The sequence below is a fragment of the Choloepus didactylus genome, chromosome 21 (assembly GCF_015220235.1).
Source record: "Choloepus didactylus isolate mChoDid1 chromosome 21, mChoDid1.pri, whole genome shotgun sequence".
In the NCBI taxonomy this organism is placed as follows: Eukaryota; Metazoa; Chordata; class Mammalia; order Pilosa; family Megalonychidae; genus Choloepus; species Choloepus didactylus.
Window position 1 is genome coordinate 4423287 of NC_051327.1, and position 14310 is coordinate 4437596.

A 14310-nucleotide genomic window follows, 5' to 3' on the forward strand; every position below is an offset into this window, starting at 1 on the left:
GTGAAATCAATAAAATCCACATTTTCATTCTCCTGGTAACTTGAGACCCTTCTGCCCACACCATATTTCTGTTTCCACTCTCAAAATCTAGCTGTAGACACTAGACACTTGCCTTGGCAAAGAAACTTATACATATCAAAAAGATGACAATTAAATACAAAGAGACGAATGTGACGAAATAGGCAGCCCAGAGCATCCAGTTGCTGAGTCCTATCATGAGCTGGTATTCCTGTGGGAGAGTTAACACAAACCAAATTTCATGTAAAATAATATAGGTATATAGTGCATTAGTTTTCAAAATGTATTCACAAGTATTATCTAATTTAATTTCCAAAGCAACTAAAATGGGTTAAATAATCCCCATTTTATAGAGGAGAAAATCAAGGCTCAGATTTTCAAGTTATTTGATTAAATTTATTCAGTAAGTTGCAGTCTCATGATTCTAATTCAGATCTTAAGAGCCCAGAAATAATTTTCCCAATAACTTACCTAATACTGTTCAGACATGAAAAACAAAGAAAATTATAAATATACTATCTCCTTTTTATTATGTTCTCTTCTAGGAGATACAAAAGGACTAAATAATTTTAATTCAATTCTAAGTTAGAAGCAAACACTAAAACCAGGATAAAAGGGGGAAGAAAAAGCTCACAGAGTTTTAGCAGCAATCTTTATGAACTATAAATATTCCTCAGAAGTAATTGTTTATAGACATACATGGCAGTTAAAGTTTCAACAAAATAAATAAAAAAGGTTTAGCTGACAATATAATGTAGTCAAGCAATAAGAAAATTCCAGTGCATGGTACAAGTTTTCAGAGGCTATTTTTAAATATTTTTATTAAGTTTTACTGATATGCCAATATTCAATTCTGAGACTTTAGGCTCCTCAAGGGCAGGAACTATGCTTTGTTACTTGAATCTGCTTGGCACAGACAATGTGCTTAAAAAATGTTTATTGAATGAACAAATGCATGAATATTAGGATCTCTTGAAATCTGCTTACTTCCCAGAGTTCTTAAAAAGAGATGCAAGTCTACTTTATTATGCATAGGGAACACAAACAGAGAGAGAAAGTGTTTCTTGGGATCAATGCTCGAATCAGTCTTATTTAATGAGTTTTAATGAACTATCAAAATGACACAGTACATTTAACAAAAGAAGTGGAAGACTTGCACACTGAAAAGTACACAACATTGTCGAAAGAAATGAAAGAAAACTGAAATAAATATAAGGACATCCCATGTGTATGGATCAGAAGATTTAACATTAAGATGGCGACTTCCCCAAATTAGTCTACAAATTCAATACAATTTGCCAAAATCTCTGATAGCTGTTTTCCAGAAATTGACAACAAATCCTAAAATTCATATGGAAATGCAAAAGACCCAACACAGCCAAAACAGTCTTTAAAAAAAAGAACAAAGTTAGAGGATTTACACTACCAGATTTCAAAACTTACTACAAAGCTACAATAATCAGACAGTATGATTCATAAGAACAGATAAACAAATCAAAGGAACCTGGAAATAAATGCTTACTTTTATGGTCAATTGATCTTCTGCAAAGGTGACAAGAAAATTTTATGGGAAAGGATATGGTGTGGGACAATCGGACACCCGAATGTCAACAACAAAACTCTAAACAAACAAAAAACCCAAGAATTTGTATCTCTACCTTACATACTACACAAAATTTTTCACAAAATATATCACAGACCTAAATGTAAGAGCTAAAACTATAAAACAGTTGGAAGAAAACACAGGAGTAAATCTTCATTATTTAGTTAATGAAGTGATCATATGTACTCTCTCCTTTATTCTATTTCTATGGTGAAATACATTGACTGATACTGTAATGTTTATCTATTTGTATTCCTGGGATAAATCCCACTTGGTCATGAAGTACTATCTTATTTATATACTTCTGGATTCAATTAGCTAATACTTTGCTAGGATTTTAGTGTCTATGTTCATGAGTGTTATTGTTCTATACTTTTTTTTTTCATATATTATCCTTGTATGGTTCTGTTACGAACGTACTGCTCGCCTCATGAATACAGTTAGGAAGTGTTTTTGCCTCTCTATTTTCTAAGTTGGTGTAGAATTGGTATTTCTTTCTTACATGTTTAACAGTATTCTCAATAGAGCTATCTGGGTCTGGAATCATCTAGTGAAAAGACTTTTAAATATGAATTCAATTTCTTAAATAGGTGTAGGGCTATTCAGGTAATCTATTTTTTCTTGCTTGGTAGTTTTATATTTAAAGGAATTATCCATTTCATCTAAATTATCATATTTATTGGCTTGAATTTGTTCACAATATTCTTATCTTTTAAACATTTATAGAATCTGTAGCAATATCCTCCTTTCCTGATTTTGTGACATGTGATATTATTTTAATTTCTTGAACAGTCTGGCAAGGATCCACCTTGTAGTTTGTTCATGTTATCCATTGTCTTTTTCTATGTTTTGAAAATTTTCTGCTCTTGTCTTTATTCCTTCCTTAGTGTTTAAATTGTTCTTCTTCTAGCTGAAGCTGAGATAACTGATTACCTATTTTTTGTTTCAATGATAAAAATCACTGAAAGCTATAAATTTACCTCAAATTTCAGCTTTAGTTTTATACCAATTCTGATGAGTTGCATTTTCACTACAGTTTAAAAATATTTTCTAATTTCCTTTGTAATTTATTCTTTGATCCATGGATAATTTATAAATTTGTTGTTTAATTCCAAAATAACTGGGATTTTCCTAGATAACATGTTTTTGTTATTGACTTCTAAATTTCATTCCAAAGTTGTAAAAAAAAAAGAACCCTATTATTCAAATCCTTTTAAGTTTATTGACTTATTTTATAAATATTTATGCTTTTTCTACATACCTTACTGTTATTGAATCTGTAATTTAATTCCATTGAGATCAGAGAACATATTTATATTATTTCAAACATCTGGTCAATATTGGAAACAATGTTATATATTTTTACTTTGTCAAATATGGTATTCTACAATTATCTATTAGGTAAAAGTGGTTGAGAGTGTTAAGATCCTCTAACTGATTTTTCTCTCTATTTGTTCTATCAGTTGCTGAGAAAGAGGTGTTTTTTCCCTTTGCTGAAATCTCCTATCTTTTCATTCATTACAAGTGTGTATTCCTTTTCCCCACTGAGTATAATTACACTAGCTGGCATAAAGTCTTTATTCAGTAATTCTAATATCTGAGACATCTAGGGACTGGCATTTGTTGATTTTATTTTCTCTTAAGGTTGGGTCACATTTTCTTGGCAGGTAGTTTTGAACTGTATCCAGGATATCATGAATGCTATAATATGCAGACTTTGGTTTCATGTTATATTGCTCCCACAATTGTTGATATTTTTGTTTTAGCAGGTAATTAACTTGGTTTGACTAAAATCACAAAATATTACAACTGTAGCAGGCAGAACCTCAGGTCTCATTCTTTGAGCTTTAGTTGCTAGCTACTTTCATTTTGTTCCATGCACTCATTATTCCAGACTCAGCCAGGGGCCTGGATCTTTTATAAGCAGAATGAAATAAAGACAGAGAGAGAAAAAAAAACTCAGGGAACAGCTAGGAGGTGGAAGTTAATGGAACCCAGAAGAGAAAGGAGAAGAAACCACCATGTGCACTGCCATGTGACAGAAAAGCCAAGGCCCAAAAAGCCAGACACAGAATTCCACAGACTTCTGGGAGAAAGCATCACCTTGCTGATATCTTGATTTCTGGACTTATCTTAGCCTCAAAACTATAAGTCAATAAATACCCATTGTTTAAGCCAAACCATTCTATGTTATTTGTTTTAGCAGCTAGGAACAAATACATATACTTAGCCAGTTCTACAGTTGTTTATTGTGGGATACATATTCAAATATTAGTTACTCCTTCACTGTTAGAAGTGGAATTCTAGTGTGTATATGCATAAGTACATGTATGTGTATGTATATGTCCTCCTGTAATGTGATTCACTGATTCATTAATTCAGTATTACATTTTTCAAAATTAAAATTGATCATGCACCCTACAATCAATGAAATCTTAGAATTGTGGAAATAGGGTGGTAATTAGTGCCTCTACATTTAGGATCAATTGATGTCTGGGATAAAGTCTGTAAGACTGTTAAAGGATTGGTGCATAGATATGGAAGAAGAATGATAATTCTGAAGACAATAGAAAACTTTGCTGATGTTGAAATGAAAGGGATCTTTCAGTTTTCTTTAAATATTCTGACAGGTAGAAGACAGTACTTGACATGATATTAGGAAAATAGAAAACATAAAAGCACCCCTACAGGACCATAAAAATGATGTTCTGTGATCTATTATCTGTAATCCCTACCTCAGACTTTGCATCTAATATTAGTCCTATCCAGACTTCTTATTTCGCAGTCCAATGATGAGGTAGCAAACACTAACAGTGTCCACACATAGTAACAATAAGAGTGTTCTCAGGGAAAGAAGTGTCTGTCCATGGGGGGAAGAGATTGTTCACTGAAGTAAAACTAGAACAAAGGCAACCACAATGCTGAAAGAATTTTCAGATATCAGAATTTAAAAATAGAGATGGATGGTATTTGCTAGAAAGTCTTTAGTTTCATACTGGAAATCATCTGTATGCATCTAACCTTCATAAGTAAGATATATTCCTTGCAGTATTTACCTGTCTGTTCAGAAATACAGTCTCTTGACTGTTCAGTGTATATTTATAAAAACTTTAAGAAGGCATTAGAGAAAGACATCTAGGTCTTACATTCAGCAACAGAGAAAGGGGTATTAGCTATTGCAAATAATTCAGAGGAGAAATAATTGGCTGAAAAGTAGACACTCAAGGGGAAAAAAGTAAGAAAAGAACAAAAAATGAAACACAGAAACATCTAGAACATTTTTTTAATGTTTTGGAGAAATGCAGTTCCATCAAAATAGTATTTCGAACAAGTTAACTCTGCATTTGGCTAAATAATGTGCTATGACCTCTAACTGGACAGGACATCCAAAGGACATTATTCATTCATGAAGAAATGTATTTATCACATACCTTAAACAGAATAAATAATATGGTAGACTACATTGATTAAAAATGAAATAGTCTTTGCCCTCAGAAGGATGATCTAGTAGGAGATAGGAGTATATTTTAACAAATAGATTTAATAAAAGCCATGAATTGGCTAGATCTACTTCTGTTAATAATAAACTAGATTGCTCAGACCAATCATGTCTCTAACAATACCTAGAAAATTGGATAAAATATTTTTTTAACCTACTAAGGCAGGTAGGAGGAACTGTGTGGCAAAAATCCAGGAAAGGAGAAAACACCAGAGAAGTGAGTGAGACATTCAGGTGTCCTTTACCCCTAGATGCAATCTGGCAATGAAGATGAAACTGAGAAACTTAGAAGAGTTTTCAAAAAACTTATGAGGGCTCACTAAGAAGGACAGGATCAGGTAAAAACTCCAGGCTTTCAATTGGTATACCAAAGTACCACACTATAGGTGTGACAGTGAGACAAAAATAAACCTGTCTTTAATAAAGCTTTACATCATCTTAATCCTTATTCTATTACAATTATCTAAGATTGAAGTGATATCACCAAAAATAGCAGAGCAGGTAGCTCCAAGGGCTTGTCCCTGTACAGAAGCATTGAAAAATCAGCACAAAAAAACTTTCAGAATCAACTTTGTGAGACAACTGGAAAAAGTCAAAGGTTTACAGCAGCCAATGGAATGCTGACTCAAGAAAAAAGCAACTTAAAATAGTAGAAAAGATTTGTGGCAGTTTTACTTTCTCTTGCCTCACCTCCCTTCCCAGCTCGGTGACAGTCTTAAGATGGTATTCCCAGTGTAAGATCCTGGTTCCTAGTTCTGAAAGGATCAAAGGAGACCATATAGTCAGGAACTGTGTTTGTCTGTTCTAACCTGTCTAGAGACTATCTGAAGGACTGATGCAAGGCATCTGCCTTTGTTTCAACTAACTAAAAACTCACTTGGGGTGGAACAGCAGAGGGCATTCTTAAAAACTGTAGAACAAACTACCTGCAACTGCCTGGGGCAAGAAACTACAGTTGAGGTAAACAATGGAATGCCCAAAACCTGGGAGGAAATACCAGGGAAACAGTTTCTTTTGGAAACAAGGGCATTTAAAATGCCTGTGTATACCGGGGAATTTAGAAAGCCACTCGCATATCCAGGGCAGGATGCACGCTCAGAAAAGACCTGAAAAGATCCTAAGCTTCCTCTGGCTGGGCTCTATGATCAGTGCAAGCAGGAAGAGAAGGCTAAGCAGAGATGTAAATGGTCTGGCTAAGAGTGACGTAAGGTCCCAGCACAAAGCCAATCTGCAAATAAAAGAAGAGTTTATTTTTCTTCTTTTCATTTTTAATTTCTTCCTTTTCTCTCTCCCTCTCTCTTTCTCTTGCTCTCTCTCACACACCAACACACCCTCTCCCTCTCCCTTTTACTTTTTCTCTCTCTCCTGGAGTTCAAGGAAATCTCTGTCAAAACAAACAAACAAAAATCATTAGCTGAACACAAGCTAAAGGAACAGAAACTTCAGAGACCATACATGACAAATAATACAGTCTTGGTGAACATAGTTTTGAAAAGTCACTAAATAAACAACTACAGCCCACAGCAAACAAAAACAAACCCTAAAGAGGGAGGAGAATCTGATTTCAAGAGTTACCATGTTATGATATTCAAAATGACCAGTTTAAAAAAAAATGACACATACAGAGAAATAAAAGTATTCACAGAATAAATAAACAGAAGGAACGCACAGAAAGTGTCCCTGAAGAAGCATTGAACTTACTAGACAAAAACTTTAAACCGACTGTCTTAAGTATGTTCAAAGACCTAAGGGAAACCATGGACAAAGAGCTGAAGAAAACCAGGAAAATGATGTCTCAACAAATAGAGAATATTGATAAACATATAAATTATAAAAAAGAACCAAACAAATTCTGGGGCTGAAAAGTACAGTAACTCTGAAGAAAAATTCACTAGAAAATCTCAACAGCAAATTTTGTGCAGGTAAAAGAATGTGAACTTCAAGATAGATAATTTAAAAATTATCCAGGTGGAGGAACAGAATGAAAAAAGAACGGTGTGCCAGTTTGAATGTATTGTGTCCCCCAAATGCCATTATCTTTGTGGTCTTGTGGGACAGACGTGTTGGTGCTGGTTAGATTTGCTTGGAATGTGCCCCACCCAGCTGTGGGTGGTGACTTTGGTGGGATACTCCCATGGAGGCGTGACCCCACCCATTCAGGGTGGGCCTTGATCAGTGGAGCCATATAAAACATGCTGACTCAAAGAGACTGAACGGAGTGCAGCTGTGAGTGATGTTTTGAAGAAGAGCAAGCTTGTTAGAGAGGAATGTCCTGGGAGAAAGCCATTTTGAAACCAGAACTTTGGAGCAGACGCCAGCCACGTGCCTTCCCAGCTAACAGAGGTTTTCCGGACGCCATCGGCCATCCTCCAGTGAAGGTACTTGATTACTGATGTTTTACCTTGGACACTTCATGGCCTTAAGACTGTAACTGTATAGCCAAATAAACCCCCTTTTTATAAAAGCCAGTCCATCTCTGGTGTTTTGCATTCTGCAGCATTAGCAAACTAGGACAAACGGAGAAAAATGAACATAACCCTGGAGACCTGTGAGAAATCATGAAGAGCTCCTTGAAAGACAATCTACCAAAACTCATACAAGGAAAAACAGATAACCTGAATAGGCCTATATACATATTAAAGAAATTGAATTAACAATTAATAGCCTTCCAAAGCAGAAAGCATAATCAGACCCAGATAGTTTAACTGGGGATTATATCAAATTTTTAAATAAGAAATTATACTAAATTCACTGAAATCTCTTCTAGAAAATAGAAGCCAAGGAAACACTTCTTCACTCATTCCATAAGGCCAGAATTACACTAATATCAAAATCAACTAAAGACATACAAGAAAGAAAATTCAGACCATTATCTCATGAATACAGATGCAAAAATCCTCAACAAATTTTAGCAAATCAGATCCAACAATGTATAAAAAGTATTATACACCAAAACTAAGTGGGATTTTCCCCAGGTATACAAGGCTGGTTCAACATTCAAAAATCAATTAATATAATCCATTACATTGACAGGCTAAAAGAGAAAAACCATATTGATCATATCAATAGATGAAGAAAGAGTGCTTGACCTATCCAACACCTATTCATGACAAAAAACTCCCAGAAAACTAGGAAGAGAGGGGAACTTCCTCAACTTCATAAAGAACATCTATTAAAAAAACCTACAGCAAACATCATAGTTAAAGGTGAGAAATTAGAAGCTTTCCTTCTAAGATCAGGAACAAGTCAAGAAGGTCCCCTCTCACCGCTCCTATTTAACATCATATTGGAAGTTCTAGCTAATGCAATAAGACAAAGAAAGAAAATAAATAAATACAGGTTGTGAAGGAACTGTCCTTGTTCATAGATGACATGATTGTTTATGTAGAAAACCCCAAAGAATTAACAACAGGAACAAAAAACTCCTGGAATTATTAAGTGATTATAATCGAGTTGCAGGATACAAGGTTAATATACAAAAGTCAACTACTTTCCTAGCAATTGAACAATTTCCAGCAATGAACAATCGGAATTTAAAATTTAAAAACACATCATTTACATTAATATCAGTTAATCTAACATATGAGGAAAACTACAAAGCTCTGCTGAAAGAAATCAAAGAATATCTAAATAAATGGAGAGATATTCCATATTCATTGACAGGAAGACAATATTTTTAAGAAGTCAGTTCTTTCCAATTTGAGCTATGGAGTCAACACAATCCCAGTAAAATCCCAGCAAAATCCCACAAAGTTATTTCGTGGATACTGAAAAACTGAGTCTAAAGTTTATATGGAAAGGAAAAAGACCCAGAATAGCCAACACAATATTGCAGAAGAACAGCATAGGAGAACTGTCACTACTGGACTTCAAGACTTAGTATAAAACCACTATAATCAAGACAGTGTGGTTTATCAGTGAAAGAATAATAAATAGATCAATGGAACAGAAGAGAGAACCAAAATAGAACACATAAATATAGTCAATTGATCTTTGACAAATTCAACTAACGGTGCTGGGACAACCGAGCATTCACATGCAAAAAACTGAATCTACACACAGACCTTACACCTTTCACAAAAATTAACTCAAAATGTATCAAATAACTAAATGTAAAACACAAACTAAAAACTTCTAGAAGATAACACAGAAGAAATCTAGGTGACCTTGCGTTTGGCAATGATTTTTTTATAAAAAGCACAATGCCTGAAAGAAAAAATTGATGTTGTACTTCATTAAAATTAAAAACTTCTGCTCTGTAAAAGACACTGTTAAGGGAATGAAAAGAGAAGCCACAAACACATATCCGATAAAGGAATTGTATCCAAAATATACAAAGAACTCTTCAAACTCAACAGCAAGAAAGCAAACAACCCAAATTTAAAAAATGGGCAAAAGATCTGAACAGACACCTCGCCAAACAAGATTACAGAGGGAAAATAAGCATATGAAAGATGTTCAACATCATATGTCATCGGGATATGGCAAATGAAAACAACAATGAGATATGACTAACACCTACCAGAATGGCTACAATCCAAATGCTGACAACACCAAATGCTGGAGAGAATAAGGAGCAACGTGAATTCTCATTCACTGATGGTGGGAATGAAAAATGGTACAGTCACTTTGGAAAACAGTCTGGCAGTTTCTTACAAGGCTAACAAAGTCCCAACCCATGGTTTAGAAATTGCATTCCTAGGTTATTTACTCAAATTCCTAGGTTATTTACTCAAATAAGTTGAAAACTCATTTTCACACAAAAACCTGTACATAAATGTTAACTCAAAACTTAGATGCAAACAAGATGTCCTTCAACAGGTAAATGGATGAACAATCTGTGGAATATTATTTAGGAATAAAAAGAAATTAGTTATCAAGCTCTGGAAAGACATGGCGGAAATTTAAATGCTAAGTAGAATAAGCAAGTCTGAAAGGCTACGTGCTATATTATTCCAACTATATGGCATTCTGGAAAAGGCAAAACTTCACAGGGTTTTGGTGGGAGGGCAAGGGGGATGAATAGGTGGAGCACAGGGGATTGTTAGGGCAGTGAAGCTATTTTGTATAATACTGTATGGTAGATACAAGACATTATACATTTGTCAAAACCTATAGAACTGTACAATACACGGGTGAACCCTAATGTAAACTATGCACTTTGGTTTATAATAGTGTGTTAATATTGGTTCAACTGTAACAAATTTAACACTAATGAAGACATTAATATTAGCGGAAACTGTGTACAGAGCAAGAGAGGCCATATGGGCATGCTCTGTACTTTCCCTGCAATTTTTCTGTAAACATAAGACTGCTCTATAAAATAAAGTCTATGTGATTATATGGTACTATCACAGTTCGTTTGTGTGAATATGAAATAATGCAACCACTTTGGAAAAAAAATTAACAACTTTGAAAGGAATCCACTGTCAAGGGCAGTAGGAAAAGAATATCTGCAATGTTCATCAACCAGCACAGGAATTGTATTCCACATAAACTAGGAATTCTTCCAACTCCATAAGCAAAAACCAGATAATCGATGGAAAAAACAGGCAGGAGATCTGAAGAGACAATTCACTAAGGAGAATATACATATGGCCAATAAACATGAAAAATACGCTCCACCTCATTAATAATTAGGAAAATGAAAACTAAAGCCACAGTGCAAAGGAGACTTGGGCATAGACTAGAAGAGTGAGGACAGGCTGGAACATACCTACATCTCCATATCTTTCTCTCTCCAACCCTAACGATGACAGCCTTTAGAGTGTAATGCCTACTGCTTCACTTCAGTCACCCAAATCTCATGTCACTTCATTTTGGCCAACTTTAATCAGAAACCATATAGGGAAAAATATTCTACAAAATACATATATTCTATTATTCACAGGTTGTCAACTGAATAATTCGGCACAATGAGATACCATTACACACTCACCAGACTGGCAAAAATTAAAAAAGACTGACAATACCACATGTTGATGAGGATGTAGAGCAAACAGAATTCTCATACATCACTAGCAGGAATGTAAATTGGTAAAACTTATTGGTAAACTTTGGTCCTATCTATTAAAGGTAAATATGCATAACCTAACACCCAGTAAAAAAGACATGTATAAAATGTTCATAGAAGCATTATTTGTAAAAGTCAAATACCAAACAATCCAAATGACCCATCAACAAGAAAATGGATAAATGGTGATATGGCCATACCATGGAGTCTTAGACTTAATGAATATAAGTGAACTACAGTTCTATAGTATAGCTGAATGAATCACACAGACATAAAAGAATATAGTGCGTGATTCCATTTATATCAAGATCAAAACCAGAAAAAATTAACTCCTTGTGGAGGATACACTAGGGGACTTCTAGGGTGCTGGCAGTGTTTTATACTTTAATAGGGTCATGATAACATAGGCACACTTATTTTATGATAAATCCATTTCAGTCATACACTTACAATTTGTGAACATTTCTATGTGTATGTATGTTACACTTCAATAAAATGTTTAGAAACAAAAAATAAAGAATAAATATTATAAGCTTTATGGCTGATGTTTGTGTTTCACAGTCGGGGGGAAAACAGTCGGGGGGACACAAAGGAAAAAGTGTTAAATTATTGTTGAGAATTAAAGTAAACATCAACAAGGAGATGGCAGCTATGAAAACCGAGGCAAGAAAATTAACTGTGTGTTCACCACTCAGAAAAGAGAAAGTCATTACAGTCAGAGAGGAAACTAAAGGATTCGCCTATGAATCACTGGTTGTATGGATAAATTACTGAATTTTGAACAACAAAATCTCTGGCCTTAACACAACATACTATTGACCAAGACACAATACTGAAGGGATTATGAGAGGTCATCTAGAAAAAACATTCCCAAAGAGCAGAAACAAGGAAGGAAGGTAGGAAGGTAGGAAGGAAGGAAGGAAGGAAGGGAGGGAGGGAGGGAGGGAAGGAGGGATGGATGGTTGGATGGATCACAGAATCATAGAACAACAGAATTGAATTGTATAATAAATTCATCTAGATATAATTCCAAGAGTCAATTTGATTATTTCATTGTAGCCTACCTTATACCAAAGAGCTTTTAGGCATTCGGCATTTTATATACGATATGTAATGTTTTTGTGAAGTAATCTTCTAGAAGTACTAAAAACCAAACCAAAAGTTTCAATGGAAAGATAAAATTTAAAAAATTGTCAAGTGATGTAAGTGCTCACTCCTTGGCTGCTGCTGAAACATATCTACCAATATTGAATGTAGAGAAATAATCCAACCCTCCATATAAATTTACCCCACAGATCCAAAAATTTTCTAGAGAAGCTCTGTCTACCACAAGAAAAGTGAAGTTACCTTCAATCTGTTTTCCTTTTCCCACACAATGGATTGAATGAGGGTAAAATGATTCATAGAGAACATAAACAAAATCACTAAATGGATGAAAATACCAGAATATACAAAGAAGAAATCACGATAATATGTTGGGTATGGAAATCTCTGAACAAAAATTCTGATATTATCGAAAAGCATTTCTGCAGCAGTGCTGTTATGGTACAGCATGATGGCCTTATCCAAGGAATGTTGCATAATCAGGAACCCTTCACTGATGTACCCTAAATGAGAAAACAAATATTGTTAAGTACAACAGACCAAGAAACAGTTGAGCTGAACAAAGAAGGCAATTAAAGTATGTCAAAGAAACACAACACAGCCAATTGTTATAATAGTGAGGTCATTCTCATACTCTAAATTTCACAAAGCAGCTATCATGGCTTCACTACGCAAATATACATAATACTTTCTAAAGGGAACCTAATTCCAAGCTTCCCAGAAGTAAAATATTGCATGAAATTATAGAGCTGCTTTCTGCAATTTCAATCAACTGAAATGAATGAGAATCAAATTAATTATTGGATAAAGACTTTGTGTACGCTGGACGCTGAAAAAGAAATGAAGCTCATACAAGAAGTGATAAACTGAGTTTTGTGTGAGCTGATGTATGCTAAGACAGTCTACTCAAAGTGTGACCCTAATACACAAACAGTTTCTTACTGATATGTAAGCGGAGTATAGACATTAAGAGCAAGTGCTTTAATACTTTTATACAAATTTGGCATTTCCGTGACATCTAGAAACTAATTTTCCTTTAATATACAAGTTTTATATTGTGAATGTGAAGCCTGTGTCAGAAATATATATTGTGCATATTTTCTTGCCTCCGAATCTTGCCTTTTTTTTAATAGGACTTTTCATATGAGAAGTATTTAATTTTAATGAAGTCCAATTTGTCAATGTTTTATTTTATAGTAAGTGCCTTTTGTGTCCTAATAAATCAAGGCCTACCCCAGGGTCATGAAGATATTCTCACAAATTTTGTTCTACAAGCTTTATGATTTTAGCTTTTGCATTTAGGTTTATGATCACCTTGAATTAATTTTTGTTTAAGTTGTGAGGTAGTGATCAAGATTCATTTCTTGATCAAGATATCAAGTTGTTCTAGCACCGTTTGTTAAAAAAGATTTTCTTTTCCCCGATGGCATCTGTGTATGTGGGGCGGTCTATTTCTGGATACCCCATTATTTCCATTGGTCAATTTCTTAGTCCTTATGCCAATATAACAATGTCTTAATTACTATGGCTTTTTAGTAAAGTCTTGAAAACAAGTAAGATACTTCCTCCAACATTGTCCTTCCTTTTCAAGATTCTTTTGTATATTCCACGTCCTTTTCATTTCCATATACATTTTTGAAAGTTTGTCAATTTCTTCAAGAGAGCCTGCTGGGATTTTGATTGTGAATGTATTGACTCTGTAGGTCAATTTAGGAAGCATTTACATCTTTAACAATATTGACTCTTCCAACCAATGAAGACAATATATCATACCATTTATTTCATTCTTAATTTTCTCCCAGAAATGTTTTATATTTTTTGGCATAAATATATACTTTATTTTTGTATACTGACTTTGTATTTTGGGATTTTACTAAATTAACACAATTGTAGCAGTATTTTGTAAATTTCTTCAGATTATCTGCACATGATTGTGTCAACTGCTAATAAATATATTTTCACTTTTTCTTTTCCAAGCTTTATGGCTTTCATTTGTTTTTCTTTTTCTGGTACAAGCTAAGATTTCCAGTAAAATGCTGAATAGAAGCGATGAGAGCAAACACTCTTGATAGA

At 34.2% G+C, this 14310-nt stretch overlaps 1 protein-coding gene across 1 annotated transcript in view; it reads right to left on the reverse strand.

Annotated features, from left to right (window-relative positions):
• Positions 1-14310, reverse strand: part of LOC119518036 (ATP-binding cassette sub-family A member 3-like) — a 204228-nt gene that overhangs the window by 150193 nt on the left and 39725 nt on the right. Inside the window, exons 5-6 of the mRNA XM_037815141.1 lie at positions 12481-12740; positions 113-229 (exon numbers count right to left, since the gene is read on the reverse strand). Of these exons, the coding sequence (XP_037671069.1) occupies positions 113-229; positions 12481-12740 (377 nt within the window). The remainder of the gene's footprint in view (positions 1-112; positions 230-12480; positions 12741-14310) is intronic.